The 26,662-nt window shown below is 42.1% G+C and overlaps 1 protein-coding gene across 4 annotated transcripts in view; it reads left to right on the top strand.

Moving 5' to 3' along the window:
* The window catches only part of cacna1ea (calcium channel, voltage-dependent, R type, alpha 1E subunit a), a gene marked incomplete at its 5' end in the record, with an annotated part of 96,598 nt that extends 77,584 nt beyond the window's left edge, over window positions 1–19,014 (top strand). For 3 of the 4 annotated variants that reach the window (XM_084355901.1, XM_084355899.1, XM_084355900.1), the window contains 25 exons: window positions 87–198; window positions 410–539; window positions 1,312–1,371; window positions 2,118–2,224; window positions 2,642–2,738; window positions 3,790–3,950; window positions 4,315–4,452; window positions 5,058–5,259; window positions 5,790–5,954; window positions 6,652–6,762; window positions 6,842–6,922; window positions 7,030–7,215; window positions 7,342–7,433; window positions 8,347–8,509; window positions 8,718–8,845; window positions 11,415–11,511; window positions 13,122–13,227; window positions 13,350–13,457; window positions 13,617–13,717; window positions 13,955–14,061; window positions 14,277–14,445; window positions 14,711–14,839; window positions 15,078–15,225; window positions 15,858–16,039; window positions 16,418–19,014. In XM_084355901.1, the coding sequence (XP_084212027.1) occupies window positions 87–198; window positions 410–539; window positions 1,312–1,371; window positions 2,118–2,224; window positions 2,642–2,738; window positions 3,790–3,950; window positions 4,315–4,452; window positions 5,058–5,259; window positions 5,790–5,954; window positions 6,652–6,762; window positions 6,842–6,922; window positions 7,030–7,215; window positions 7,342–7,433; window positions 8,347–8,509; window positions 8,718–8,845; window positions 11,415–11,511; window positions 13,122–13,227; window positions 13,350–13,457; window positions 13,617–13,717; window positions 13,955–14,061; window positions 14,277–14,445; window positions 14,711–14,839; window positions 15,078–15,225; window positions 15,858–16,039; window positions 16,418–16,942 (3,605 nt within the window). In that variant the 3' untranslated portion in view covers window positions 16,943–19,014. Of the gene's footprint in view, window positions 1–86; window positions 199–409; window positions 540–1,311; window positions 1,372–2,117; window positions 2,225–2,641; window positions 2,739–3,789; window positions 3,951–4,314; window positions 4,453–5,057; window positions 5,260–5,789; window positions 5,955–6,651; window positions 6,763–6,841; window positions 6,923–7,029; window positions 7,216–7,341; window positions 7,434–8,346; window positions 8,510–8,717; window positions 8,846–10,577; window positions 10,675–11,414; window positions 11,512–13,121; window positions 13,228–13,349; window positions 13,458–13,616; window positions 13,718–13,954; window positions 14,062–14,276; window positions 14,446–14,710; window positions 14,840–15,077; window positions 15,226–15,857; window positions 16,040–16,417 lie in introns of all 4 variants that reach the window. The other variant, XM_084355902.1, reaches the window with a different exon arrangement.
* Window positions 19,015–26,662: the final 7,648 nt, after the last annotated feature.

The following is a 26,662-nucleotide window of genomic DNA, read 5'->3' as shown; positions in this document are numbered from 1 at the left end:
CATTGGATATTTTCAGTCTTCCTCTTCTTCTCCTTCTCTCATCTGTCCTAACCTCGTCTTCTTCTTCTCCTCCTGACCTTCTCCAGTCAACAGTAAGGACCCCGAAGCCTGTAAGTCAGAGAAAGAGGAGGCAGAAGAGACAAAGCCTGTCAACGCTGTGACTCCAGACAGCATGTTCATCTTCAAACCTGACAACCCGTACGTTGCTACCATGGACTCTCTGAAGGGGTGTATTTCTTTAGAACATTGTAGTGACGAGGAAATAATGGTTCTCCAAACATCACGTGTACTGGGAATACACTGCCCCGATTTGATGCACGACATCCATGTTGTTTAACCTAGCTGCCTTTAGACCTTTAGTACCTGACCTCTGCATCACGTCTTCACTCTGCCATCTGCTCTCCCTCAGGGTGCGCCGAGCGTGTCACTACGTGGTGAACCTCCGATACTTCGAAATGTCCATCCTGCTGGTCATAGCTGCTAGTAGTATAGCACTGGCTGCTGAGGACCCTGTCGCCACCTCTTCTGACTGGAATAAGGTTTGTATGCTCACGTTCACGTACAGTATATATCACCTGTCTGACGGGAAAAGCTGTAACATAAATGACTTAATAAAAGCCAGAATATTTCTGCTGTTTCTACCAGCTCTTTATCTGTGCTCTGGGTCTAATAGCTCCCTTCAGCTACACTGAGCAGCACCAGGAAGAAGAAAGAAAATACTTCTAAAAACCATTTCCTGAAATTGTTTCACAAAAGGCGTTAATGTGACTTGATGGGGGGCAGTTAAACTGCTGATGACTGAGGAGATTGAAGTCTTAGACACACTGAGCTTCACAGGAGGTTTGAGCTATTTATCTTGTATAGTATTATTATCATTTGAGCGGACTGTTTCGTACTAAACCTCAAGATAAGCGTGTGAAGTAAAGTGTCATAAAATCAATGCAGCAAGTTGAAGAATTTTACCTTTTTCGTGACCACATCATTAGGCCTCCGTGCCGGCGATAGCTGTAGCCGGCGGCTTTATGTTTTTGGGTTGTCCATCCGTCACATTCTTCTGAACTCAATATGTCAAGAACACTTTGAGGGAACTCCTTCAAATCTGGCTCAAATGTCCACTCGGACTCGGACTCAAGGATGAACTGATTAGATTTGGGTGGTCAAAGGTCAAAGGTCAACTTCACTGCGACATCACAATATTCAGCAAAAAATGTTCTGACCATTATTCAACGGCATAACTCAGGAACAGTGACTTGACTTATACAACCACAATATATATTTGACTTCCCCTTTTACTGCTCTGTCTCATTGCAGGTTCTGCGCTATTTTGATTATGTGTTTACTGGAGTCTTCACGTTTGAAATGATTATAAAGGTGAGTCACTGTCAGAAGATGATATAAAAATAATCATGTGTCGCTGTGTGGTGACGGGTTGCAAGAAATGGTGCTAAAACATCTAAATACACCTTTTTCAACTAAATAATTCCAGGATAGTTCTGCTCAACATCTAAACTAGCAACCAATTGTCCATTATGGACACTTTCTGTCTGCTTTCTTTCACTTCTGAAGAACAGTGAGGATAAGACAACTTTGTCTGATAACAAATGATAATCAAACTTTGTTATGTGACAGTCGCACACAATAGAAAAACGTATTTCCAACAACTTTAGCTGGTGAACCCTTTAAAAAAACGCAATGTTGGCTTGCTGTCCCTTATCTCCTATTACATGTGGTTATTGGTTGACCAAAATAACCAAACAATTTGTTTTATTTGAACGTAGTCCCAAAGAAGTCAAATGAATCAGCAATAAAACAATTTACAGAAAAGGAATAAAGATTCAATGAATATCTGGAAAACAAATGAGCCCAGTGTCGCGCAGGAGGAATGTGTTTGTCTGCTTTCCTCTGCTGTTAATTATCTTGTGACTGCTCAGATTGATGTTCTCTATTTAAAGTAACCAACAGCTTCAGGCTCATTTCTCATTTAATTCAACTCGTTCAGTAGCTCGATTCTCTTCCAACACTGATACTTGAAATACCAACAAAAGAAATGAATTTAAAGTTGACTCCATCCCAGGAAGGACATGTCTTTCATCGTAGACCTTTGTCTTGTCTCTCAGATGATCGACCAGGGTCTGATCCTCCATGATGGCTCCTACTTCAGAGACCTGTGGAACATCCTAGACTTCATCGTCGTGGTGGGAGCACTGGTGGCCTTCGCACTCTCGTCAGTCACATGACTTACATTAGCTAACAATATGCAGTGTCTTTAAATCAGCTTTTTATGGCTGTAAATGTTGTTTCACTTCACGCAGCCGCCTCTTCCATTTTGTTATAGCATTATAACTGTTAATATACATGTCCCTCTTTCCTGTTTGTCTCCGTCTGTGGATGATGTCCCTGTGGGATTGACCACCAGCAATGTGATGGGGTAAAAGTTCAAAATGTCTTCCTCTATTCAAACAAATACCATCTTTAAATGTGCCAAATTGTGCAACATAAGTAGAATATGTCAGATTGCACATCCTGTACGAGTGATGAATAAGGTGGGGGAAGTTGTTCTGAAAATCACGGTGTTTCTAAAAATGTGATGTTTACTATAAAACAATGGTTAGATGCTAACGCTGTCTGTCTCTGTGCGCAGAAATAACAAAGGACGGGACATTAAGACCATCAAATCTCTGAGGGTGTTGCGAGTCCTCAGACCACTGAAGACCATCAAGAGGCTTCCTAAACTCAAGGTCAGAGATGCTCTCTCTTTGTATGTTTCTGTCATGTCTGTTAATAGCTAATGTTAATAATCAGATCCTGCATAAACCAGACTAATTGATGAAAAATGTTAAAAATGACCAAGAGATGACACCAGTTGTCCAACATGCTGTGTGTCTAGCTTTGGTTAAAAGTTGAAAAGATGTATTGAGTAAGTTTTTGACCAACGCAAACATTCCTCATGGCTACATCAGGACCAGAGCGACTGACGCAAAACTTGGCCTTCAAGTATAGCACACATACCACTCTTTTACAAGCATATCTCAGTGTCCACTCGCACACACAGAGACAGAAACATGCCCTGTAGCTTAAATATACCTCCTTGTTCATCTCTTGTAGCTGCATGTCGCAGACCTGAGAGTAGAAAAAGAGCAAGCAGACAGACGAGGTGATAAACCGTGAGGTGACTGTGAGCATTGGTGCATGAAGACATGTTGTCAGGGCTGGGATCCCCAAGCCTCACACGTAGTCTGTCTACAGGGAGAGAACAAGGAGATGAGGGGAGATGAGGACACATCAGAGCATGAATAGACACAGATTCCTCAATGGAAAAAGAAACTTAATGGAAACTGAGGAGGATCAAGAGGAAAGGACGGAGACTTGCAGAGAATAAATAAAAAAGTAGGGGAGGGTTTAAAGCAAATGCAGGGCCTGAGAAGCAGCTGGAGGATTGTCTGCTGACAGGTAGTCGTCCTGGGTTTGCTTCTAATACCATGAGCTGAGAGGAAGTGAAGATCTGTGGGAAAAGACATTCACTTTAGAGGATCATTGATAGTGTGGTGTATATATATACATTTACAAAAATCAATAAAGTTGATGAAGTAAGACATTGTATATATCGTCCCTGTACTGTTTTCAATTGAGTATATGTCAAAAAGGGTTGGAAAATTGTCACATTTTGTTTTTATTTATGTTTTACGTTTTCCACAGCGTCCCGACTTTTTGGGAATCGGGGGTTGTAAATCGATAAATAAATAGTTATGTGCATCATCATCGTCTTTATGTCAACCGTGTCTCTTCCAGGCGGTGTTTGACTGTGTGGTGACGTCTCTGAAGAACGTCTTCAACATCTTGATCGTCTACAAGCTTTTCATGTTCATCTTTGCCGTCATCGCTGTGCAGCTCTTCAAGGGGAAGTTTTTCTACTGTACTGACAGCTCCAAGGACACAGAGAAGGAATGCCGGTAATACTCTTAACTTTACTTCATTTTCTTTCTTTCTTTCTTTCTTTCTTTCTTTCTTTCTTTCCTTAGTTCCTTTCCTCTCTTCCCTCCACCTTTCTTACCTTCCTTCTTTTCTTCCGTCTTTCCCTCCGTATTCCCTTCTTTCATTTCCCTCCATCTGTCTTTCTGTCCTTCCTTCTTTCAGCCCTTCATTCAGTTTCAAGCAGCATGCCCTCCTAAAACACTAAAGATAGTAAAATTGTTGCAAATGTTACAAAATCCTCTCAAAGTCAATACGATCCTCTCTATTTCTTGATGTATTTTGTTTGATATGTCTTTATTAAGACTTTCTTTTGTTGTACCTGGTCTCCTCCGTCTCCTCCAGGGGTTACTACATCATTTTCGGGAGGGACAAGAGGGAGAGAAAGATAAGAGAGTGGAAGAGACACGAGTTTCACTACGACAACGTCATCTGGGCTCTGCTCACTCTCTTCACTGTTTCCACCGGAGAGGGGTGGCCTCAGTGAGTGTCTGATTGTCGTGCAGGATGAGGAAGTTCAGCAGGAGCTTTCCTCCATATCATTTTACATTCTTCTCCATTCAGAGGGCTCATTAGCTTTTATGAGCATTATAACCTTTTAACATCTGACTTGTTCTTTGGTAATGGTCAAATCTGACCTTTGATGAAGGAAATATAATAGATGTGATTAATTTAACAAAGATTTTTTCGTTCATTATCTCACAATAAGGGTATACCAATATTTCACTGACAGTGCCCATGGGTTTGTACTGTTCCAGCCCTTGTTAACTGCAAATAAATTAAAAACGATTTCCTCTTCCAAATGGCAAATTGGCATATGATCCGCACCACAGTAAACAAATACTTCCGCCAAACTAAAAACTGCTGTATTACATGATTTAATTTCAGAAGGGAACTTTTCCTGCACATAATGTTAGTTCAGATTTGATTTTATGAATGTTTTATAAGCAGTTAATATACAGTACATGTATTGATGTTATTGTGCTCTTTCTTTTGTGCCAAACAGTTGAAGTTTTATTTTTAAGTTGCTGGAGTTTATATCAGTATACGCGTTAGCATTAGTTAGCACCATGTCTCTGTTCTGTCAGGGTTCTGCAGCACTCGGTGGATGTGACAGAGGAGGACAGAGGCCCGAGCCACGGCAACAGGATGGAGATGTCCATCTTTTATGTCATCTACTTTGTAGTCTTTCCCTTCTTCTTCGTCAACATCTTCGTGGCTCTCATCATCATCACCTTCCAGGAACAGGGGGATAAGATGATGGAGGAGTGCAGCCTGGAAAAGAATGAGGTAAAGGGAGCAAAGAACAACACTTTTTTCTCTGTCTGTTGTGTTTCTTTTATGACGCTTTGTTTTTTCACACTTTGAGTTTGATCACACCTCTTTCTTCCCATTGCGCCTCCCTTTCTCTGTCTCTTAAGCATGGATTTACACTCTAGTCTGTACGGGAGCCCAGTAGGGCAAGTGAGATTTTTTTTTTTTTTTTCTGGTGATTTAAGAATCAAGTGAATTTTTTTTTTCTTGTGTTTTACCCAGATGGAAAAAAATATGTAAATTAGAAAGATAATTTCCACTTCTAAAGTCTTAAACACAGAAGAGAAAACAATTTCAATCAGACTTAGAAAATGGATCACCAGAAAAAAAAGATAAAATATGCTCTGACTGTCTTGGTAAATTTATACATGTTCTTGTAAGAAACATCTATTTCTTAATTAAGTAAATAAAAAAGAGCATTTCATTAAGGTGGAAAGACTGTGTGCTTTGGTTTTTACTGTTTCATGCTTCTTTCTTTCCTCTTTCTATCATTCTTTGTATTTCAGAGGGCATGCATTGACTTCGCCATCAGTGCCAAGCCTCTGACCCGTTACATGCCCCAGAACCGGCACACGTTCCAGTACCGTCTGTGGCATTTTGTGGTGTCGCCCTCTTTTGAGTACACCGTCCTGGCCATGATCGCTCTCAACACCATTGTACTGATGATGAAGGTGAGCGAAATCAAACACAGGGGACGACTCTGAGACTACTGGTTTTTCCATCATGTACCTCTGTCTTCTCTCTCCTGAAAATTGTCTTCTCTCTCCTGAAAATGGCGTGCCGCTCTCAACATATCCTCAGCAGCATATTCTGTCGTGAACTTGCGACTGTTAACACTTTGGTTTTAAAATAAACCAAGACGTGTCACTCCTAACTGGAAACATGGCTGTCGAAACTGATGAGTCCCACCTCGTCACACTGTGATGTTTTAGTGTTTTTCCACCCCTCTCTCGCCACTATTTATTTCCTGAACTGGCCTTTTCTTGGGCTGTGCTGGTTATTCAGAGAGACAGGCAGTCAGACAGACAGACGCAGGGTGACTCATCCTGTATTAAATATTGATCTATAATGTCCAGGGGCTGCTATTTAGCATGACCTCATTAACTGTGGCTCCTGCCCCCAGAGGAATGACTCCTTTTATAGTGCGACAGATGAGAGGTGCAGAGACTGAGGGACTATTTATGGGTCTGGAGGAATCTTCCATCAACCTGTAGATCTGCAGGGCGCAGCGCTGAAGTTCATACTGTTATCAGACTGGTATCATCAGGTTACAATGCAGTGAACTGGTTAGGGAATATTCCACTTTTTTATCCCACTCATACAGCACATTTCTTGCAAGTTTAATCCCTGCCGACTTTCTTTTTTCAGTATTACTCTGCCCCGCCGGCATATGACTCCGTACTGAAGCACCTGAACACAGCGTTCACTGTTCTCTTCTCTGTTGAGTGTGTCCTCAAGATCTTGGCCTTCGGCTTTCTGGTGAGAGAAAAGAGCAACACGCAGCCTGAGTGTGGATCCTCTTTTGAAATGACTCAAAGCATCTTTCCTGTTTCTACAGAACTACTTTCGAGACACATGGAACATTTTTGACTTCATCACTGTTTTGGGCAGCATCACAGAGATCGTGGTGGACCTGCAGGTAATAAGAATAATTAAGTGTCGAGAGAGAGTATACCTCTGACTAGAAATACTGTATTCCTGTAATAAACGCCATCAGTGAACACCAGTTTCCCTCCCCTCTCCTAGTTTGTTGATACGTTCAACATGAGCTTCTTGAAGCTCTTCCGAGCAGCTCGTCTCATCAAACTTCTGAGACAAGGTTACACCATCCGAATTCTCCTGTGGACCTTCGTCCAGTCCTTCAAGGCTTTGCCCTACGTCTGCCTGCTCATCGCCATGCTCTTCTTCATCTATGCCATCATTGGGATGCAGGTTAGAGAGACACACACCTGAACGTTCTCTGTCTCTCTCTGGAGATGGTGTTCAAACATATAATCCTCCAAAGTGACTGTTTATGCAATGTCCTGCCTGTTTTGTGCCTGTTTCTCTGTGAATCAGGTGTTTGGAAACATTAAGCTGGATGACAAGACTCAAATTACCCAGCACAACAACTTCAAGACCTTCTCTGGCGCTCTAATGCTGCTCTTCAGGTAGGACACCTTGACATCTTCAGTCCTGTTCTTCGGGTAGCTTTGGACATAATGTTGTTTGTTTCAGATCCGTGTAGACATAATTGGAGCTTTGGGTTACAAGGCTTGAATGTAACAGACATTCATTTATGTGTAACTGTCCCACACTGCAAGTTTAACACTTTGTCACTCAACACACTAAATCCAATCACTTATCTTCAGCACTCCAGAGTAGTCACCATCTCGTGTCTCCGTTAAATCGAGATGCAAAGCCATCAATATTTTCCTACACTTGGTTCGTTGAACAACACATTTCCTTAATGTAGTCTGAATAATGATGCACGGCTGCAGTAGTAAGGTTTTGCTTTCTAATTACCCAAGAGGCTCCTCACTGTCAGGGGGTGATAGATGCTGCAGTGTACCACTTACCTCCTTAACAAATGGCTCGGCAGACACTTCGAGAGGTTTACATCTGGTGAAGACGAACGCAGTGTCAAATAATAAAATGGCTATCTCGACCAAAGTGTTGAGCAATGATACTGTGCTTATTTTTTACATTTAAATGTGATCCCTTTGGATTTGGTTATCTCAAATCTGTGATATGACACATGGCACAACAAAAACAAAAAAACAACTGTATAAAATGTCGACATCAACATTTAAAGTGATTAAAAATTCAGCTCTATTACTTGTAAATCTTACTGGAAATGTATTCATTAGACTACTCAGCTCTGTGTCACATTTGGACTGTCTAAGCTGTCTCTGAAGCGAGTGGTGCTTTGATTGCACCTTCCAGATGGCAGACACAACTGTGAATAAACTGTGAGGTGGACCGCTCAGTCTTAACCAACCTGCCCCTTCTCCTTCTCCTGGTGTTGTGTAATGTGTGTGTGTGTGTGTGTGTGTGTGTGTGTGTGTGTGTCTGTCTGTCCAGGAGTGCCACAGGGGAGTCATGGCAGGAGATCATGTTGTCCTGTCTCGGGGGACAGAAGTGTGAGACGGACCCAGCAGTACAGGCGTCCCATCCAGAGGGGGGCTGTGGCTCCGACTTCGCCTATTTCTACTTTGTTTCATTCATCTTCTTCAGCTCCTTCCTGGTAAGACAAGGAAACCAGAGTGTGAAGGATCCTTCTAAAACACAATAACGAAACCTCTTGTCATGTTTCAACCTGGTGTGTCCGTTGTGTCTCATGTTATGTCTTTATATTTTGAGCGCTATCCTAATATTTCCCCTGTCAAGGCGCCTTCGGCTCATACAAACAAAGTCATGGCTTCTCCTTCCTCTTCTGTTTGTCTTCTGTCCAGATGCTGAACCTTTTTGTGGCCGTGATCATGGACAACTTTGAATATCTGACCAGAGACTCGTCAATCTTGGGTCCACACCACCTGGATGAGTTTGTCCGGATCTGGGGGGAGTATGACCGCGCCGCCTGGTCAGTGTCTCTCTGTCTTTATGCTACACCTACATCTCATCAATAGTGTAGCTGTTTTCAGGGATGTTAAATGATGTGTTATACAGTTATGCTGTCAAATATAAAAAGACTAAATCAACTCTATGATACACATTGGATGTAAAAATCTATTTTGATGTGTGTATCTGGCATTTGAATTAGCTGCAACAGGGGTAAATGCTAACAGCTACAGATAACCATGCCCAAACAATTTCACCAGCCTTCAGAAAAGTGTTTTTTAAAGTTTGCATAAAGTCAAAATTGCTGTTCTCACCTATACACCAATATCATGCCCAACTGCGGCAAGAAAGCAGTTTTTAGGTATCTTTAATGGTATTTTAGAGTTTGTAACTTCCAGGAAACACATTCAAAATGTTGATGACTCATACTGCACTCGGGGGCATTTGTTAATTTTTTAGTCCAATTAACATTTTCTTTATCTATGATGCTGCAATTGATGTATAAAAAGAAGAACGTCGCCAGAGGTTGTTAGGGGAACCTCAACAATTACTGTACAAAAACCCACCTTCATAACTTTCAGTGATTTCAGTGAAATTGGCTCATCTTTTATGGAGACACTATTGGTTTGGCTGGTTTTCTCTCTGCTGCTCTTGGCCTACTCTGCCTGGAGCAGCAACTTGTTGCTAAATTAATTGCGAACAAACTGATAACCAGCAGCTCCTCAATGAACACCTCAGGACCGGGGCTGTACAAGGCCTCCGAGAACCACGACAGAGGCCATTAGGGGAACCGAGTTGATCTATGGAGTTTCCTGGTCGACTGATACCGGTAGCTTTGTTTCTTAAGTAGGCGCTAACTGCTGCTCAATGAAGTTAGCTGCTGTTAGCTCAGTAAGCGGTGTTTGCTGACTCAGCAACAGGTTGCCAGGTTCCAAACCAGTCAAGAAAACCACCTTGGTTCTGTATTCCCTCCGTCAAACTAGCCTCCGTCTTCTCGGGGTGTCGGTTTTCCTATCCTGGTCCAACTGTGTTCACTGGGAGCTGCCAGTCCATGGAGAGCGTTGGTGGTTCGGCGGTGGGGCATAACATACATTCTGCACTATTGGCTGCTAAATGTTTTTACAGGAAACACGTAACTATGCCGAAGCAACTAGCATTTTATTAGCCGTTTTATGGTTACTTTAAGGTACACTATGCAAGATTTGTCGGTTGCTGTTGGTAAACAAACCCTTCAAGGTTAGCTTAACAAAGTGATGCATCAGTGAAATACAATGTACAAATACAAATAGTTTGACAGCGGTTATGTTTCAAAGCAGAAGTAAAAATGCCTACACCTCCACACAACCCTCCAGATTTGATGTAAAAACAGCCAAAAGGGCTCAAACAGACACTAAGACCTGCAGCTCCCCTTCTTGGCCTGTGGCAGGAAGCCTGAAACGCCCCGAGCACAACGTAATGAGAAGAAAATAAAAACAAGTAAAAGTAGTAAAATAAGAAAACACAGGCAGAGGGCAGCATCTCTGCAGATACACCACCACACACCTGTAGTGGGTCATTATTATGATTCTATACACTGTTTTGTTTTTTGTTTTTTATAGTATATATTTTAATCGTATCATAGGTGTATTACAGACAACACAAAAAATGTTTAGATGTCTTAAAACTGCTCTTTTGAGGAAAAGGCCTCATTCACCCTTCTTATGGACTACAAGGCTGTACTTACACTCAACTAAAGACATGTATGTTCTTTCCAGTGGTAGGATCCACTATAAGGAGATGTACAAAGTTGTACGCACTATCTCACCTCCCCTGGGCTTTGGAAAGAACTGCCCACACAGGGTGGCATGCAAGGTTTGGTTCCCCCACGTCAACAAACCCTCCCCTCACTTTGCCTCTTTGGTGTGGGATGCTCCCTGACCTCCTCCTACCCCTCTATTCCCTCCCTTCACTAGCTGTCACTGCCCTGCTTGACCTTTAGGGGTGTGTTACTCAGGTCAAAGAATGGCGACACTCCACACTCAGGGTACTAAGGCACAGGACATCCCCAACAAACATGATTTTATCGGATTTTAAAATTCTTAAATCCTGCTTTTGAAGCAGTGAAGAGAAATGTGGGGGAAGCCTGTCTCTTTCTACCTTTTGGATCTGGTGTAAAGATGATTTTAGTACTCTCTGGCGCACACATACACCAGCAGCACGTAAGTATCTTATATTTTGTACCAGATCCAGAGAGGCTGTCATTCCTTTGCTCATCCTGTCCAAGGTTTTTCTCCTTTTCCAGTTTTCTATGCCCTGATGGCAGCATAGAAAGAATACAGCCTATTTTATTTCTCCTACTTTCTCCTCCTCTGTGATTTCTTGGAATAACCCTTTCTCTTGTATCTCCTTCATCCTGTATTTTTTACCCTACACACCCCCTCCTATGATCTTTTCCTCCTCCCACATCCCCTCGGGAACGCACTCCCTGACTCCTCCACCGTTATTCAATTTCTCCTCCACCTCCAACATCATCCCTCTTCCTCTCCCTCCCTCTCTTTTCCCCTCTTTCTTTCTTTCCCATCACCACCTTCATGGCTACTTGGCGCCCCCAGTGGTCGTATCCATTACACTGACATGTATGAGATGTTGACCAACATGTCGCCACCTCTAGGCCTGGGCAAGAAATGCCCCTCCAAGTTGGCATATAAGGTAGACTGAACACAAGCGATGAAACAGGCGCTGTCTCTGTATTTTAATCAGAGAGGACAAGCAGCTTGTTTTGTGTGTCGTACGTTGGGAAAGCAAGGCATTTTGTCTGTCGAGTATATGAGTATTGCTTGTTGAAACAGTTTAAGTTTGTCTCTGGCAGATGATTAATCACTGCAGTAACGATTGCCTGTTTTGCTTTGCATCTTGGCAGAAAAAATAAGACGTCATCATCTGTTTTTTTTGCTGTTATCTGATGAAAGCGTCTTGGTGGAGCTTATTTTTCGATATCAGTTAGAACATTAATCAGAAAGTTGTCAAACATCTACATGCTTAATCTGCAGTCAAATGTTCTCATGTCTTTCATACTTACTTCTCTCTGTCTGCATGTGCCTCCCACCACAGCCCGGTGTTACATCTGTGTGTGATTGTGTGATGTGCTGGATGTGTTGTTGTGATGTACCTGAAAGCATGCTCCATCTGAGATTACGTTTTGCTTGAGTTTTATCTTTTTTTTTATAAACCTAGATAAACAGCACCTCCCTTTACAGAAGGACAGGAGCGAATACAATTTTTATTTCCAGATCTCAAAACACATTATTTCTTTGTGTTTCTCCAGCTTGACATTCAGTAACAAGCTGTCTAGTCAGTTTTCTTGTGTTCATCAAATAATTACTGTGTCTTGTGTCTCAAAACAAGATGTAGTGGATAATTACATGGTTTTCCTCTCTGTCCTTCTGTATACGTCAGTGATGTTTTGTTAATTTTGTTTAAAAGCAAACTGTGCTATATGAAATGTGTGGAAACTTACGGTTTTTTTGTCGTGACGCCCAGAAAAGCTGTGGTCGCTCATCATTTTAGGTAGAGCGGGAACAGTTAGTCAGTTAATCACTTGAACAAACACAAATCAATTGCCAACTATTTATGATTAATCGTTTCAGTGATTTTTCAAGCAGGAATGTTTAACACTTGCTGGTTTCAGCTCCTTAAATGTCAGGATTTGATGCATTCCTTTGCCATTTATGACAGTAAATGAAGAGTCTTTGGGTTTTGGACTGTTGATTGGACAAAAGAAGCAATTTGAGGACATCACTTTGGGCTCTTGGAGGAGATTAATCATAAAAAATAATCACTAGATTAATCAAAAATTAAATCAAAACAATCTTTTTTAAGATAGAAGCCCCGAAATCAGAATTTGACTATCTTATTAGCTCCATAACAGGTTTATGGGTGAGTAGGAAAACTCACTCATAATGTTCCAATTTGTTTTGAGCTGAAACTTGTTTAAATGTTGTTTGTAGGAAAGAAACAAGCAATATTTAAGTAATTAGTAACTTGGTGGCATTTCTGCCTATTTCCCAACTTGATCATGTCAAATCTTAGCTGTTCATTGTCAAGTCTGTAGGCTAAATGAGTTGTCATGTTGTGACAGCAGCCATTGAAAAATAAATACTAGAACACTGTAATTTGTTATCTTGAGATATTAAGTCATTATGATAAAGATAAAAGGACTTAAATTCATTATGATCCACCACAGCCGCTCTGGGCTTCCACTTCTGCTTTCTAATATGTTATATGTTTACTGATGATGACCCTCTCTCTGCTGCCATCAGAGACTCGTCCTGATGAACATGCCTGTGGACGAGGACATGTCCGTTCACTTCACCTCCACCCTCATGGCCCTCATCCGCACCGCCCTGGAGATCAAGATCGCCAGAGGTTGGACTGAATATCAAATCAAAAGCTTTCACACATCAACTGTGATGTAAAAAAACACTTCATCTATGTGTGTGTGTGTGTGTGTGTGTGTGTGTGTGTGTGTGTGTGTGTGTTATCTCCAGGAGGGGAGGACAGAAATCAGATGGACCTGGACCTGCAGAAGGAGATCAGTGTCATCTGGCCTCATCTCTCTCAGAAGTCGTTGGAGCTGCTGGTTCCCATTAACAAAGGTGACATCAGCACAAACAACCAGGACGATCAAAAAACGAGAACGATATATATTTTTGTTATCAGAGTAGTTGTAGCAGTAAATGTCATTTAATTTGATAATGTATTCTTTTGAAGGGTCATATCTATGGCGTGATGGTTTCTGCTTTCTCTTTTTTCAGCCAGTGACATGACCATTGGGAAGATCTACGCCGCCATGATGATCATGGACTACTACAAGCAGAGCAAAGCCAAGAAGCTCCGACAGCAACTGGAAGAGCAGGTAATTTAATTTAATTATTCCTATGAGGCACCCAGAAGTCACTGATGTGCAGTAGTTTTATAGCATTAATGTGCTCTTTTCATCATCTAACAGTTCAAATTTTGCACGCTATATCTGTTAGTTTCTTGATTTATTCTAATGTTCAATGATATATCGGTTGTTGTGAATGTCCATGTTGTAATTGAAGCAGCGTTTTTGTAGCCTGTTTTAATTCCCATCTCCCTCTTTGTGTTTTAGAAACATGCTCCTATGTTCCAGCGTATGGATGCCTCCTCTCTGCCTCAAGAAATCCTATGCAACGCCAAATCCCTTTCATTCCTCAGGCACAGTGCCGGATCTGCTCTGTAAATACTCAACTTTAATTTTCCCCTCACAGTTATTGACACTGGTTCATGATTATTTATGCAGGTAGAAATAGAGCCATCTGGATTTCCATATTTTGAATCTGATGTCTGACTTCACTGACCTTCTGTTCCTTTATTGACATCAAAAATAATTGACAAATTCGTGCGTGTATGTAATGCAGTTGTCCTGTCTGTGTGTGTGCGTGCTCCTTCAGCACCAGAGGAGGTTTCGTGGCACTCAGCCCGATCTCTCCTCAAGAGATGTTCCTGCAGCCGCTGTCTCGCTCCAGGGAGGAGAAGGAGGAGGAGGAGGACGACGAGTACCATTCACCCTACCACCCATACCACCGCCCACATCACCACCACCATCATTTACACACACTGGTAACCACCTACATGTAGTGTGAAAAGAAAAGTTGGCCGAGGGTGAACTTCAGGTCAACGAAACCCATCAGCAGTCAATTATGCAGCAGCCTTGTGAAAAGTTGCAGTTGTTATTTTTTATAATAAGAGAAGAATAAGATAATAATATTCAAGTGAACACAGAGACTCAGACTCAATAAAATGTCCGAGGTTTGATTCTTGAGACTTTGGAGGAGAAAAAGAAGAGAAACAGCCAACCCTCTCTTCTTCTGTGGTATTTGCGTAGGTGCCAGATGTAGTGGAGTATAACCAAGTGATGCAGCAGGCGAGACAGGACCCAACAGTTATCAAATCACCTCAGCGGACAGCATCTATCAGAGCGTCCTCCATGCCCAGACTGGCTGTTGATCCACAGGTAATAAAGATTAATAGCCTTTATTCAACCCTATATGTAATCCTGAACAACTCTTTTATTAGAGAGTGCTTTAAAAGTCAACAAATAATCAAAATGTACATATTTTATTTGTCCACACATGTCAACACAGTCATTATAGTCATCTTATGCGAGTGAGAGGGAATGTTTGCTGATGAGGTGTCAATCATGGTTACTTACAGGAAGTGTTTCCTTCTCTGTTTGTTCAATGTGTGTGTAGCCTGGGATGTCAGCAGACAGTAAGCTGATGAAGCGCTCCTTCTCCACCATCGGAGACCAGTGTGTGAATGGCCTTTGGCAGGAACAGCACTCTCTGGAGAGAGTCAGTCCTGACGACACATACAGGCCTCGGCAGAGGAGCTACAGAGGTCATATCGTGTTACTGAAACACCTCCTCATACATATTCTTAGTTGTTAAGTTTGATTTTTGAAGTGAATAAATGTACAGTATCTGTTGCAATACTTAAAGGTGCACTATGTAGCTTTTTAAGTCACTGTTCTATTAACCTATGATCTTTTTGTTCTCACCCCACCCTAAATCAATATACAAACACAAATGTAAACATGTCATAAACAAAGTAGATTTAAAACTCATGTTAGGTCTTGCAAACTGCTATTCCTTGTATCAAGACCTCTGTCTCTGTATATCAGCATGAAAAAAGTTGCATAGTGCGCCTGTAGGCTATTGTGCTTGAATTCGGCTGCTCCCAAATCATAATTGACTTTGAAATCAAAATTAGCACCTTTTAGCTACAATAACCTGAAGGACCGAGTGAAAAGTCTGAAAACTGAAAATTAAGTTTATATTGAATCAATAACCAAATTGAAGCAGTATTATTAGCTGGAATGAGAATTTTCATTGCTGCTGAGGTACCCGTTTTGATTGGCTTTGGACAGCTGCTTCTGGAAATGGAAATCATTCATTAAAACAGAAATGGCTTTGACTAATTAATAAATGAAAATGGATTTACTTACTGAAATCTGCACCTCCGCTTCGCAGGTCCTAGAATCAACCACAGAGAAACAAGCAGCCATGAGAGAGGGCGATCTAAGGAGCGGCGCCACCTCCTGTCTCCCGACGTGTCCCGCTGCAACTCTGAGGAGCGCAGCCGGGATCCATCGTGTGAAAGGAGACAGTCCCGTTCACCGAGCGAAGGACGCGCAAACACCTTACAGAAACAGGTAGAAGTGCACACTCTCCATACACACTGATGGACCTGATATTGTGCTGGGTTTGTTTTGTACAGTGAAGTAGACCCATGGATCTAACCATTAAAATCTGGATACAGCATAGGAGATGGCACCGTGTTCATTACTCATAAAAAATACCCGGATCTTCCATGTTGTGTGGCCCACAACTTCCGGTTTTGCTCTTGGCTAACTTGAATAGAGATTAGATGATTTAATCGTGTGGCTCTAAGAGGAAAACAGCCGTCGTGTAAATATGGTCTATAAGAGACCAGAAAACCAACAGTAGCCTACTTTGTCTCTCCAGCTGAAACTGTAGGAGAAGGTCTATAACACTAGTTTTCCTCATTATTCTGCGTGTGTTATTTACAGGTGAACGCCTCAGGCAGCCCTGCCCATTCGGCCTCGGAGTCCAGTACTCCTCGTAATCGACGCCAGCTGCCACAGACACCATCTCGCCCGCGGCCGTACATCTCCTACTCCCCTCTGGTCTGCCGAGCCCACACCTCTCCCACACCGATGAGCTCCTCTGAGGGACAGACCCAGCCTCAGGACGGCCCTAGTGTCTCCACAGAGACCTCGTGGAGGGCTGACAAGGAAGGCCTGGGCTCATCTGGAGGTCAGGGCAACCCGTCTCCTCACCGCTACATCTCAGAGCCCTACCTCCCATTCCACGAGGACGTCGGCGCTGGAGAGGCAGGCGACGGGCAAGACACCCTCACTTTCGAGACTGCCATGGCAACCAGCCTGGGCAGGGCCAACGCCATAAGCTCGGCCCCTCAGCTCAGACACTCCTGGCAGGTTCCTAACGGGCATTTTCGGAAGCATTTGGGCCAGGCGAGTGGGACCGGAGCCAGCGAGCTGCTAAGTGACACGGACGAGGACGACCGCTGCTAAAACCAGAGATGAAGAGGATGCACAGGGAGAGTCAAAGAAGCTCCACGTGGCGTCAAAAAAGGCTTCCGCTCCTGAGAACTTGTATTCTCAGTACCAGTAGCATAACAGGCAGGACTGAACACTATTTACCTGGATACCTGGGTGTCTGTCTGCAACGTGTCCTTGTGTGTGTGTTCGTTGGCGCTGGAGGGAGGCTACGTGCGTGCACATGGGTGTGTGTTTACGTGTGCGTGTGCTCTCAATAGAGAAAAATTTGCCAAATCAAGACAGCAGCAGAGACTGACTGTTCTATAAGTAGATCACTGCAGGCAAGTGTGGCCAAGCCTTCCCACACACGTTAGTGTTTTGATTGTTTTTTTGAACAAAATGTGGTGGAGACATCGAACCGAGGTGAATCCAAGAAACTGATCTAAGTGCGTTTTGTGTAGGTGAACATAGAGGTAGCATGTAACAATGTAATACGATGAATGTATTATAGCTTTTGGTTCTTAAGTTTCGGTCATTTGAGAGGGTTGCTGTTAGTCTTTGCTGTGGATAGTCGTAAGAGTAGCAGTGAAACACGGGTTGATTCAGATTTACAGCCAGTCCACACACAGATCCTGTTTACAACAAGAGAATCCACAAGGTTCATGGGCATTAAAAGTCACCAATCAATAAACAGTCAATACAGGAAATCAAGTTCCATACCTTAAAGTGAGCAAAACCTCTTGTGACATTTATTTTTCTGTCCCCATCTGAAAACAACAACAGTGCAACTTCACCTTGGTGGTAGGTGGTGATGAGATGTTTTGTCTCAGGATACTGAAACAGCAAATTTGTAATATATTATCTTCTAAAATGTTGTTCATCTGCAACCCAAAATAAAGAAAATCAGAAGGACCAAGTCAGTCAGCATGATATCAACATGAGGAGACCATCACAAGGACTGAACAAGAGGAGGATTCACACAAACAGGCCCTGTGGTCTGCATCTGCTTTGTTGAAGGCAAGCGGATGTTCACGCTTCACATTTTTATCAATATTGTGTCATAGAGGTGACTAAAGCCATTTTCTTCCTGGTACACAAATCCGGGGATTTGTCTTCTTCAGGATGTTTTGCCTTCTTTCACGTGATGACGGAATGATGAGTCCTTTATACGTGTGATGCAACATGGACGCTTTTACAAAATAGGAATCGCAGGCACAGTATGTTTTGTCGATACGTTAACTGCCACATCAGTTCTGTCACATTGAAGCCTATGATTTGGTCAGTAGGAACAAGCATTACGGTATTTTCTGTGCTCCAGAGTTATAGTAATTTTTCCACATGCATGATCATGGTGACGAGAGATACAGTATGTGAGAGAAAAGTGTCTTAGAGCTGCCTGATTGTTCTAATTTTAATGTATCCATGATATTGAACAGGATTTAAAACCACTTCACCGACAGAGTTAATGCTTTTCCAATCCCAGCATTCACTGTCTGTATTTTTGAACATTCCAACTTTCCACCATTTGTTGTTCCCCTCTTAAATAAGATAAATATTTATATCATGTGCTGTTGTGTTAATGTAATATGTTGAGTTTGACATGTTTCTGAAATGTGAACACAGGACATAATCTGGGCTGAGGATCCACAGGCCAGAAGAGGTCACACTCACCTGCTGGAGCCCCAAACAGAAAGTCCTGGACTGAAAAAAGATGTTTTTTTAGCAGAGAAACCCTGTTTGAAGTGTGTCGACTGCAAGGTTGGATTTATACAGTACAAAGGTTAGGTTAAGGCTTCAGCCTGTAGTTTATAGGACTGTGCTTAAGGTGAACAGTGCAGCCTAGGACTTAACCTCGATGTACGTCTCTGTACAGAACAGCCTAATCTGTGCCTGGGGAAGCTCGCCTCAAAGAGTTCCCCATCAAGGCTGGATTTCATAGATAGAGAAGCTTTCTGGTAAATATGTAGTATAAACTGTACAAAATAAATCCATGTTTAATTTATTGCATCGTTTATATTTTATTTGAATCATGATGCCTGTCTATGACTAACAAAAGAAGTGTTTACATATCTGTTCAAAGGACCATTAAAGAGAGATCACTTGTCTTTTCTGTTGCTGGCTGATATTACTGCTTTTGAATACTTATGAACATATTTTTTATGTCTCTTTTTAATAATTTGGAGATTTTTTTATGTATTTTTTATTTTTTTTGCTATTTTTGCCTTGGGAGAATATGGGGAATGCCATGCAACAAAATCTACTGGGTCTACATGGTCAGTGCATTAGACTTGAACTCATAGGCCACAAGAAATGTGTTATCACAGACATCTGTTCATCCATCCAGTGACAGATAGAAAATGGATGCCAACATATTCGTACTTGTTTGCAAACACACCCCCAACTTAAAAAGATCATACTATTGTTTACAGCCTACTCTAGCGAGCAACATTAAGTACCCCTTAACACATATTCATAATGACTGAATAGGCCTAAAAAAGGCCTACAGGACCTTCAATATATGAAAATATACAACCAGATATTTTGAAATTTCCTCAAAAGCACTTCGTAAATGCTAGGGCTGGGACTCAAAATCAAATATTACGATATTTTTGACCAAATACTGTGATATCAATACTGCAACAATGTTTTGGGAATGACTGATGATCAATAATCATCAGTAATGTGGCTATAATGACTAAGTGTGCAAAGACAAGTATTAGAACAAACAGAACAGTCTGGGAAGTTCAGACTTTGCTGCATGAGCTGGGTTCAGGCTTTTTTTGTTTTCTAGTGAAACCAGACAGTCTGACTCAGGAAGTGAGCACACCACAGCAGTGTTATCTCCATCCATTAGCAAAGGGTCATGGGAGGGCCAGAGGAAATGTGATACCTGCAGACGTGAAAGGTAAGCAACCTTAGGAAAAGGTACTTTTTTGATTGGCTGAGTGTGGGGAAGAAATGTTGCTGAGAAAATGTTGCTTGATGTTTTTTTGTGAATTCTGTGTTTCCACAGTGGTCTAAAAGCAGTGAACATTCAAAGACACCCGATTATTAATTTTTTCACCACATGGGAACAAGTTGTTGCCTGTTACTACAGCATTACTGATCCTCTCTAGTCAAAAACATTAATTTCCAGTATTCTGCAGGGTGAACCAGGAGTCAGAAAATTCATGTGGGCAGGCTGCTTACTTATTAACCACATAAGTGTGCAGAACCACCTCCAACTTTCTCCATTGCGACTCTGAGGAAAAGACTTTGAAACACTGGAGGGGAAAGTTGTCTGTTTCCACTTTAAAAACTACTGAACACAAATAAACACACACAATAACCTAAGTAGTGCTTGAAGGGCAATTGCAAACATAAAAAGTCCATTCACAGCTGTTGCAATCCTCCTCTTCAGCTTCCTGATTGCAGGTGATAAGTGAGAGGGTCAATGTGATGATAACTTTACGCTGATGAGTCAGAGAGAGAAAGGTCCGACCTTTTCTACAGTGACTGTTGTCAAACAGATTATTGCATCTTCTACACTAAAAGATAATTTTTCATTTTCAGAGACTTGACAAGGTCACACGTGACTGCAGGGAACTTGTTTACCTAGGATGGTTTTTCTTTCCACGATGTGAAGCTCAAGGCTTTGGTGTTGAACTTGACCTTGAATGTTTACACACAGAGTACTAATGCCGTCTGAATCTGTCAGCTTTGTGATACAGTTTACATTCACCTGTGAAGCTGCTCTCTAAGGGGAAAGTCTTCAGTCTGTCTGTGACACATCTGTGTGTTTAAAACCTATACTGTCATGTCTACTCATCTCATAACTGTCCACGTCCAGTGACTGATTAAGCAAAAATGAGCGTGTGAGTACTTATGAATGTATGTGTGTATTTGATGGGGTGCGTGGGAGAGTTTTCTGTATGTGTACATTTATTTGTGAATGTGGTAACGTTTACATGACAGTTTTCCAGATGAGCTGAGTGTGCTGTGGCGTCTGGGTCAACGGTGGTCAGAGGAGATGACGCTATTAGCTATTTTAGGGCAGAAAGGGGAGGAGCTTCTTCAGCTGGAGGTGAAGACTGTTCACTTTAGTCAGTGCCTGGAAACAAGGCTATGAGTGAGGAAACACACACCTACTGTATATTCTCTCTGTCCGGACTGGAGTTGTATCTGGACTGAGGCCCCCTGGCGTCGGGGCCCTGAGACCGCAGATCACCACTTCAGGCCCGGTGCTCTTGGGAGGAGCTTCACGTCCTCACCACTCACCCTTTACGGTAAACCCAACCTCACCCGACACAACCCTCCTCAGGCAGCAGCCCCTCGCTCTTCTGATCTCCATGTCACATTCCTCACATGGGCCACAGTCCTCACCTCCTGACCCTGGACAAAAAAAGATGGAGCGAGGGAGGGCCCACTGTGAAGTTCAATGGCAAATGAAGCACAACAAAGCCAACAATTGATTCATTTGAGGGCAAAGTCTACTGCAGTTGGGATTTAATCTCAGGATCTCTATGAACAATATAATGATGTCCTCTCTGTGCAAATACAGCACATGAAAACCTTAACATGGTTCCAACTTGCCTTGAGGTATCATTTAATGTCTTTTGTGAGGACTGATGTAGTTGATGTAGGACTAGACTAGAATGGAAATAAAAAGGATGATGATGAGATGAGCTCACCCCTCATGCACATCAATGACAGTTCTGTTTTCTATAAAGTCTCTTTTGTCATCACTCTGCCCTGATCTAACAGTCTCAACCACCTGGGAAACAAAGGCCTTACCCGTACTGTACTGCACTGTGGTCACTTGCTAACTTGCTGAGTAATGGGGTGGTGGACACTAACCTGTCTGGCACTGTGTTGCCACAGGAAGCAGAGAGGATATGTATGTTTTTTTGTTCTAAGTGTCTGGGTGTCTGCTTGCTTGGTCTGCTGATTTCATCATCTCTCTGGGCTGAAAACGTGTGCTCAGTCAGTCAGGCCAGTGCTGGGCTCGGTCCTCCGGGGAGGGGTGTGTGTTTTTAAAGAGCAGCCCCTGGAAGAGTGTGTAAGGCAGCTACGGTCAGAGGAGTCCAGTGGTTATCTTTATCAGAAGCCATGCAGGAAGCTGTGGCGCTGCTACTGCTACTGAGCTGCGTAAGTCTGATTATCTACTGACTTTATCTCTGTTAAAATGTTGACGGTGGGTTCGAGTTAAATTTCTTAGCTGTGTCTGCTTAGATTTTGAATGTCTGTATAAATTATGAATGCAAAGAGCTTTGGAAAACAAGACTTTAACTATCAAACAATGTTTCCTGCATATTTATACAAATAAGTACACCAAGCCTGGCTTCATTTCCACAAATGTTATTTATTCAGAGCATTTGATCCTCTCGAGACGATGTGGATTATCTTTTGAGTCTTATTTTACTTGTGCCATGTGGAAATATGCTGTACAAGATATATTTTTATATTTAGATATAGCACGTTATCTTCTGACCTTTAGAATCACACTTGGAACTCTCATCTTCAACTTTCTTGTCTCTACAATCAATCTAAGTTTTCAGTAAATGTAGGGTAGGCATTACTGTGAACCAGTTTGTTTCTGTTTTTTTAACATGGTGTATCAAATATTTCTGCATCAGGCTTGTGTGTTTCTAACATTTGCATGTGAGAGGATTATATCAAAGAGTAAATCTCATAAAACCCTTTGCCACCTGCAGAAATAAGGCCTGAAAGGGTAACAAACACCACTGTACAAAACAGTGGGTAAATTTACACATATACAGTGCTACATATAGACTGATGACAGTTTTTTGTTGTGACTTAATATCTGGACTTGCCCATATTTCAATTCAGGCCTGGTCAATAAATCTTCTTCTTCTTTTTCCAACTAATTAGTCAGTTAGCCAGATGAGCAATCACGCTCACTTGAGAGTGTCCCTCTCATATCACAATAGTGGGTCAATTTTAAAAGAAGAAATAAAAAGCGTCCTGCAAATTTGAGCCAGAATTTGATATATTCATCCTGTTCATTTCTAATTTTTTTCTTCACTGTCTCTGGATGAATTGAGCTACAATTGTCAGTAGCATGATCCAGTCAGATACAGTCAGACTAAATAAACTGAATAAACAAACTGACCTCAAGACATCACACAACACCGTTTCATACTGTTTTACTTTGTTAATATGTGGCGGACCCTGCTACCTTTCTAGCTTCAAACAGTGTTCTGGGGACCTTTTTTTCCTCTGAGAACAGCTTGTTTGTTCAGATAGGGAGAAGATATATATTTCTGAGTTTGTATTATTACCCCATTATTATTGCAAATACTAAAATTCTGAGTTTAAATTGTTTTCTCCAAAACTACATAGTGCACCTTTAAAGCCATTTGTATAAGATTTGAATGTTTCTGACATTGGCGCCCCCTTGTGATCAAAAAAGACACTGTCGCAGACACCAACACACACTTCACTGATGCTATAAACCATACTTTGGATTAACACTCTTTAAACTAGTCACCTTCGGTCTTCTGTGTGTCTGTGTGTTTGTGGTGTGTTCAGGGCACGATCCAGCAGATGATCTTTGTCTTAGGAGATCCTACAGCAGCAGAGCAGCACTGTCGAGATCACAGCAGCACCTGCTCAGCACTGACAGACACACAGGTACAAACAAGACACTATAGTCAGCTTCAAGACATTAAACTGTTGGTTCTTACACAAAAGGTTTATGTCCTGATAGCACCTGTTTTGTTTCTCCTTTTTTCCTGATATTACGAACTTAACAGCCAGCAAATGGATCCATCCAGCATAACATAAACTAAATAAAGACTATTTGATTACGAATGTTATTGCTGTTATGCCCATCCAAGCATATACCGTATATGTATGATAGGACCTCTGAATGATGAGACTCTTACGGGTCATGATTCACAAAGATATTTTAAGATTAGTCCCCAGTCTCATTTTGTTCTAGATTAGACAGTTTCAAAAGCCACATTTATCTTAAGCCAAAAATGTTAGCCACCCAGTTTGCTATGTCGGTTTGCAATGTGTAGATCTTTTATACGGTGGAAGAGTTTTTGCCAGTCTTCCTCAGATTTCCTTAGTAAAATGTAAATGTTGAATTCTTCCACAAGGCAAATATTTCCTGCTGGAAGGAACGGAGCTGAGCAGTTTGACACAGGTGCTCGACCACGATGGTCATGTTTACAGTATTGAAGAAGTCTTAATTTACCCAACTATCTGAAGTCTGACTGTAAGTTTGTTCAAAGCCAATGTCAATATTTATGTGTGGGAAAGTGGCCAGTGAACAGGTTAAAGATAGGAGCTGGCCTGGGAGCTCCAAACCTCATGCCAATATAACTAAAACACCAATATAATTAAAACAGGTGTGATAGGAAAAAGTAAGTAAGTGTTGGTGAACTGAGGGTATGTAGGGCCTTCAGGGTATGCTTTCAACAAAATGGTCACAGTGCTTTTAATCTATCAATGACATGTTAGTGGTCCTTTGTAATATTTATCCACAGTACGCTGCTGGTTAAAGCATCTGCGGAAATACCATTCCTGTCTGTCTGTCTGTCTGTCTGTCTCTCTGTGGAAGACACACAGGGAGTGTCTCAGAGAGGTTCAACATCATAAAAATTTGATTGGTTTTGGACACTAACTGAGTGTTATATTTGTGTGTGATCCCATTAGAAGAGAAGAAGGTTTACATTTCCGAACAGACTCAGCAAAGAGAACACAGTGCTGAACTGTAACGTGTAACGCTCCTTAGGGCATTATTTATTACTTACTGTAACTTAATTGATGATTTTAATTTACTTTGTGCCCTAGAATTGACTAATCCATTCTTGCTTTGGAGTTAATCCATACTGGGACTGAGGAGAATGGCAATTACATAACAGTACAGGATTTACTGAGAAACCTCAGTCTGTGTTATTCTCGCTAAAGACTGTAAAATGGTGACTTTGAAAGGAGTTGAGCACTAATGCATGTTGCGGACAAAGTATAACATGTTCCTTATGTACACCTTTCCCAGGAGGTTGGAGCTGTAGATGAGGTGACCATGCAACCTAGGATCAGAGTATCATCCACACCAGAAAACACCCCTCAAGACACAAGTCCACAGGCTGCTTCCACTGAGCTGACACCAGGAGTGGATCAAATGAACCACACCAACGCTGTTGAGACAACCAAGGCTCGCACAGACACTCCAACCAACAGAGAAAAGGACAAACCAACGACTATGAGTAAGGAAGTAACTCAAGGTGGAGGCACTGTACCACTGCCTCTGACTGGAAGTGAGCAGCTTTCTAATTTACAACCTGATATATTAGAGACAATGAAGGAGCCAAGGAGCACAGAAGGAAGTATCATAACCGGGACTCCTTTGGTCCCCACACTTCAGACTTCTCAGTACTTGAGACAACTTCATCAACCATCAGTCTTGGAACGTGCTGAGACGGCCATTTCAACCCCTTCAGTTCAAGCGGAGAACCCCACAGCTCCAGGTGTCTCATCAGGAGAGGCTGTTGGAGATACAGAGAGGTCCTTTTATAATGAGCCACAGTTCGCGACTAGATCTACTCTTATCTTAGGCCCCATTACAGAATCAAGGTTTGTTGCTACCAGCGTGCACCCCTCATCTGATGGAGGAGTAAGAGAGGCGAGACAGGAGGCAGTACCACTAGTCATTATACCTCCAGTTTCAAGCAACCTGCCAGTTAAACTCTTAAGACAGACAGAAGAAAATGTATCCCTTGACAGAGCTTCAGCTGAGGACTTTGATGCACCTCAGACAAATCCAACCCCAAACCTGACTGTTTTAACTCCCACACTACAAAGTGGAGAAGCGTTCAGAGTCAGGAACATGGAGGGCGAGATGAGTAATGTTTCAGCCAGTGAGATAAAAGAAAAAGAGGAAAGAGAAGACAGGTTGGAAACTGTTTCACCCAAAACAGAAACATCACCACAAAAGCAACTTCCTGGTGCAGAGCAGGGGAGTGCAACAGAGACAGATGGCGATAAGATAGGTTTAGCTGTTGAGGAGGAGGAGCAGAGACAACAGTTGGATAAAGACAGTTATGATAATGACACCGACATTTCTGAGGACTTTAGACCGTCCTCACCTGACTGGAGCACTGAAGACTCGTTCATCCGATCAGAGACTGAACCAACACAGCAGACTACTAAAACAACAAACCATCACAGTGCAGGATTAAGACCTGGGATCAGAGGTCAAAGGGTAAGATGTTGTTTACATACAGCTGCAGTACCTGTGCATTTACAATAACCAAAGATGAATGTGACTATCGAAGTTATTTTTGTCATTTCACATCTTGGCATACTTCAAACATCAGATTTATTCACAGTGAAATTGAGTGCAGAGTGTTAATGTCATTACAAATGCATAAACAAACCACACAGGATATTTTAATCACATCTGTGTGATATTCTCATCTCATTTTCCATCATGACCTGGGATGAAATTGAGTTTGCGTGCAGCTGATTTGATGACTGAGATGGCAACATATATCCGTGTCAAGTCTAGCACCTAGAAAGCCATGCATGTGTGTGTGTGTGTGTGTGTGTGTGTGTGTGTGTGTGTGTGTGTGTGTGTGTGTATGTTGTAGAGGAGAGAGAGGTTAGTTTCCAAAGTGAAAGCCTTCGTCGCCCTCCTCTGGCTAAACTGGTGTACTCTAACCCTGAACTGTGAAATCCAGATTCCAGCGTCTCAGCCTGAAGACTGTATGCAGTGATTGTTTACACCAAACTCTCCTTACC

The sequence above is a fragment of the Pagrus pagrus genome (genome assembly GCF_965226575.1).
Source record: "Pagrus pagrus genome assembly, chromosome: 6".
NCBI lineage: Eukaryota > Metazoa > Chordata > Actinopteri > Spariformes > Sparidae > Pagrus > Pagrus pagrus.
This window is presented reverse-complemented; position numbering and strand designations above follow the sequence as displayed.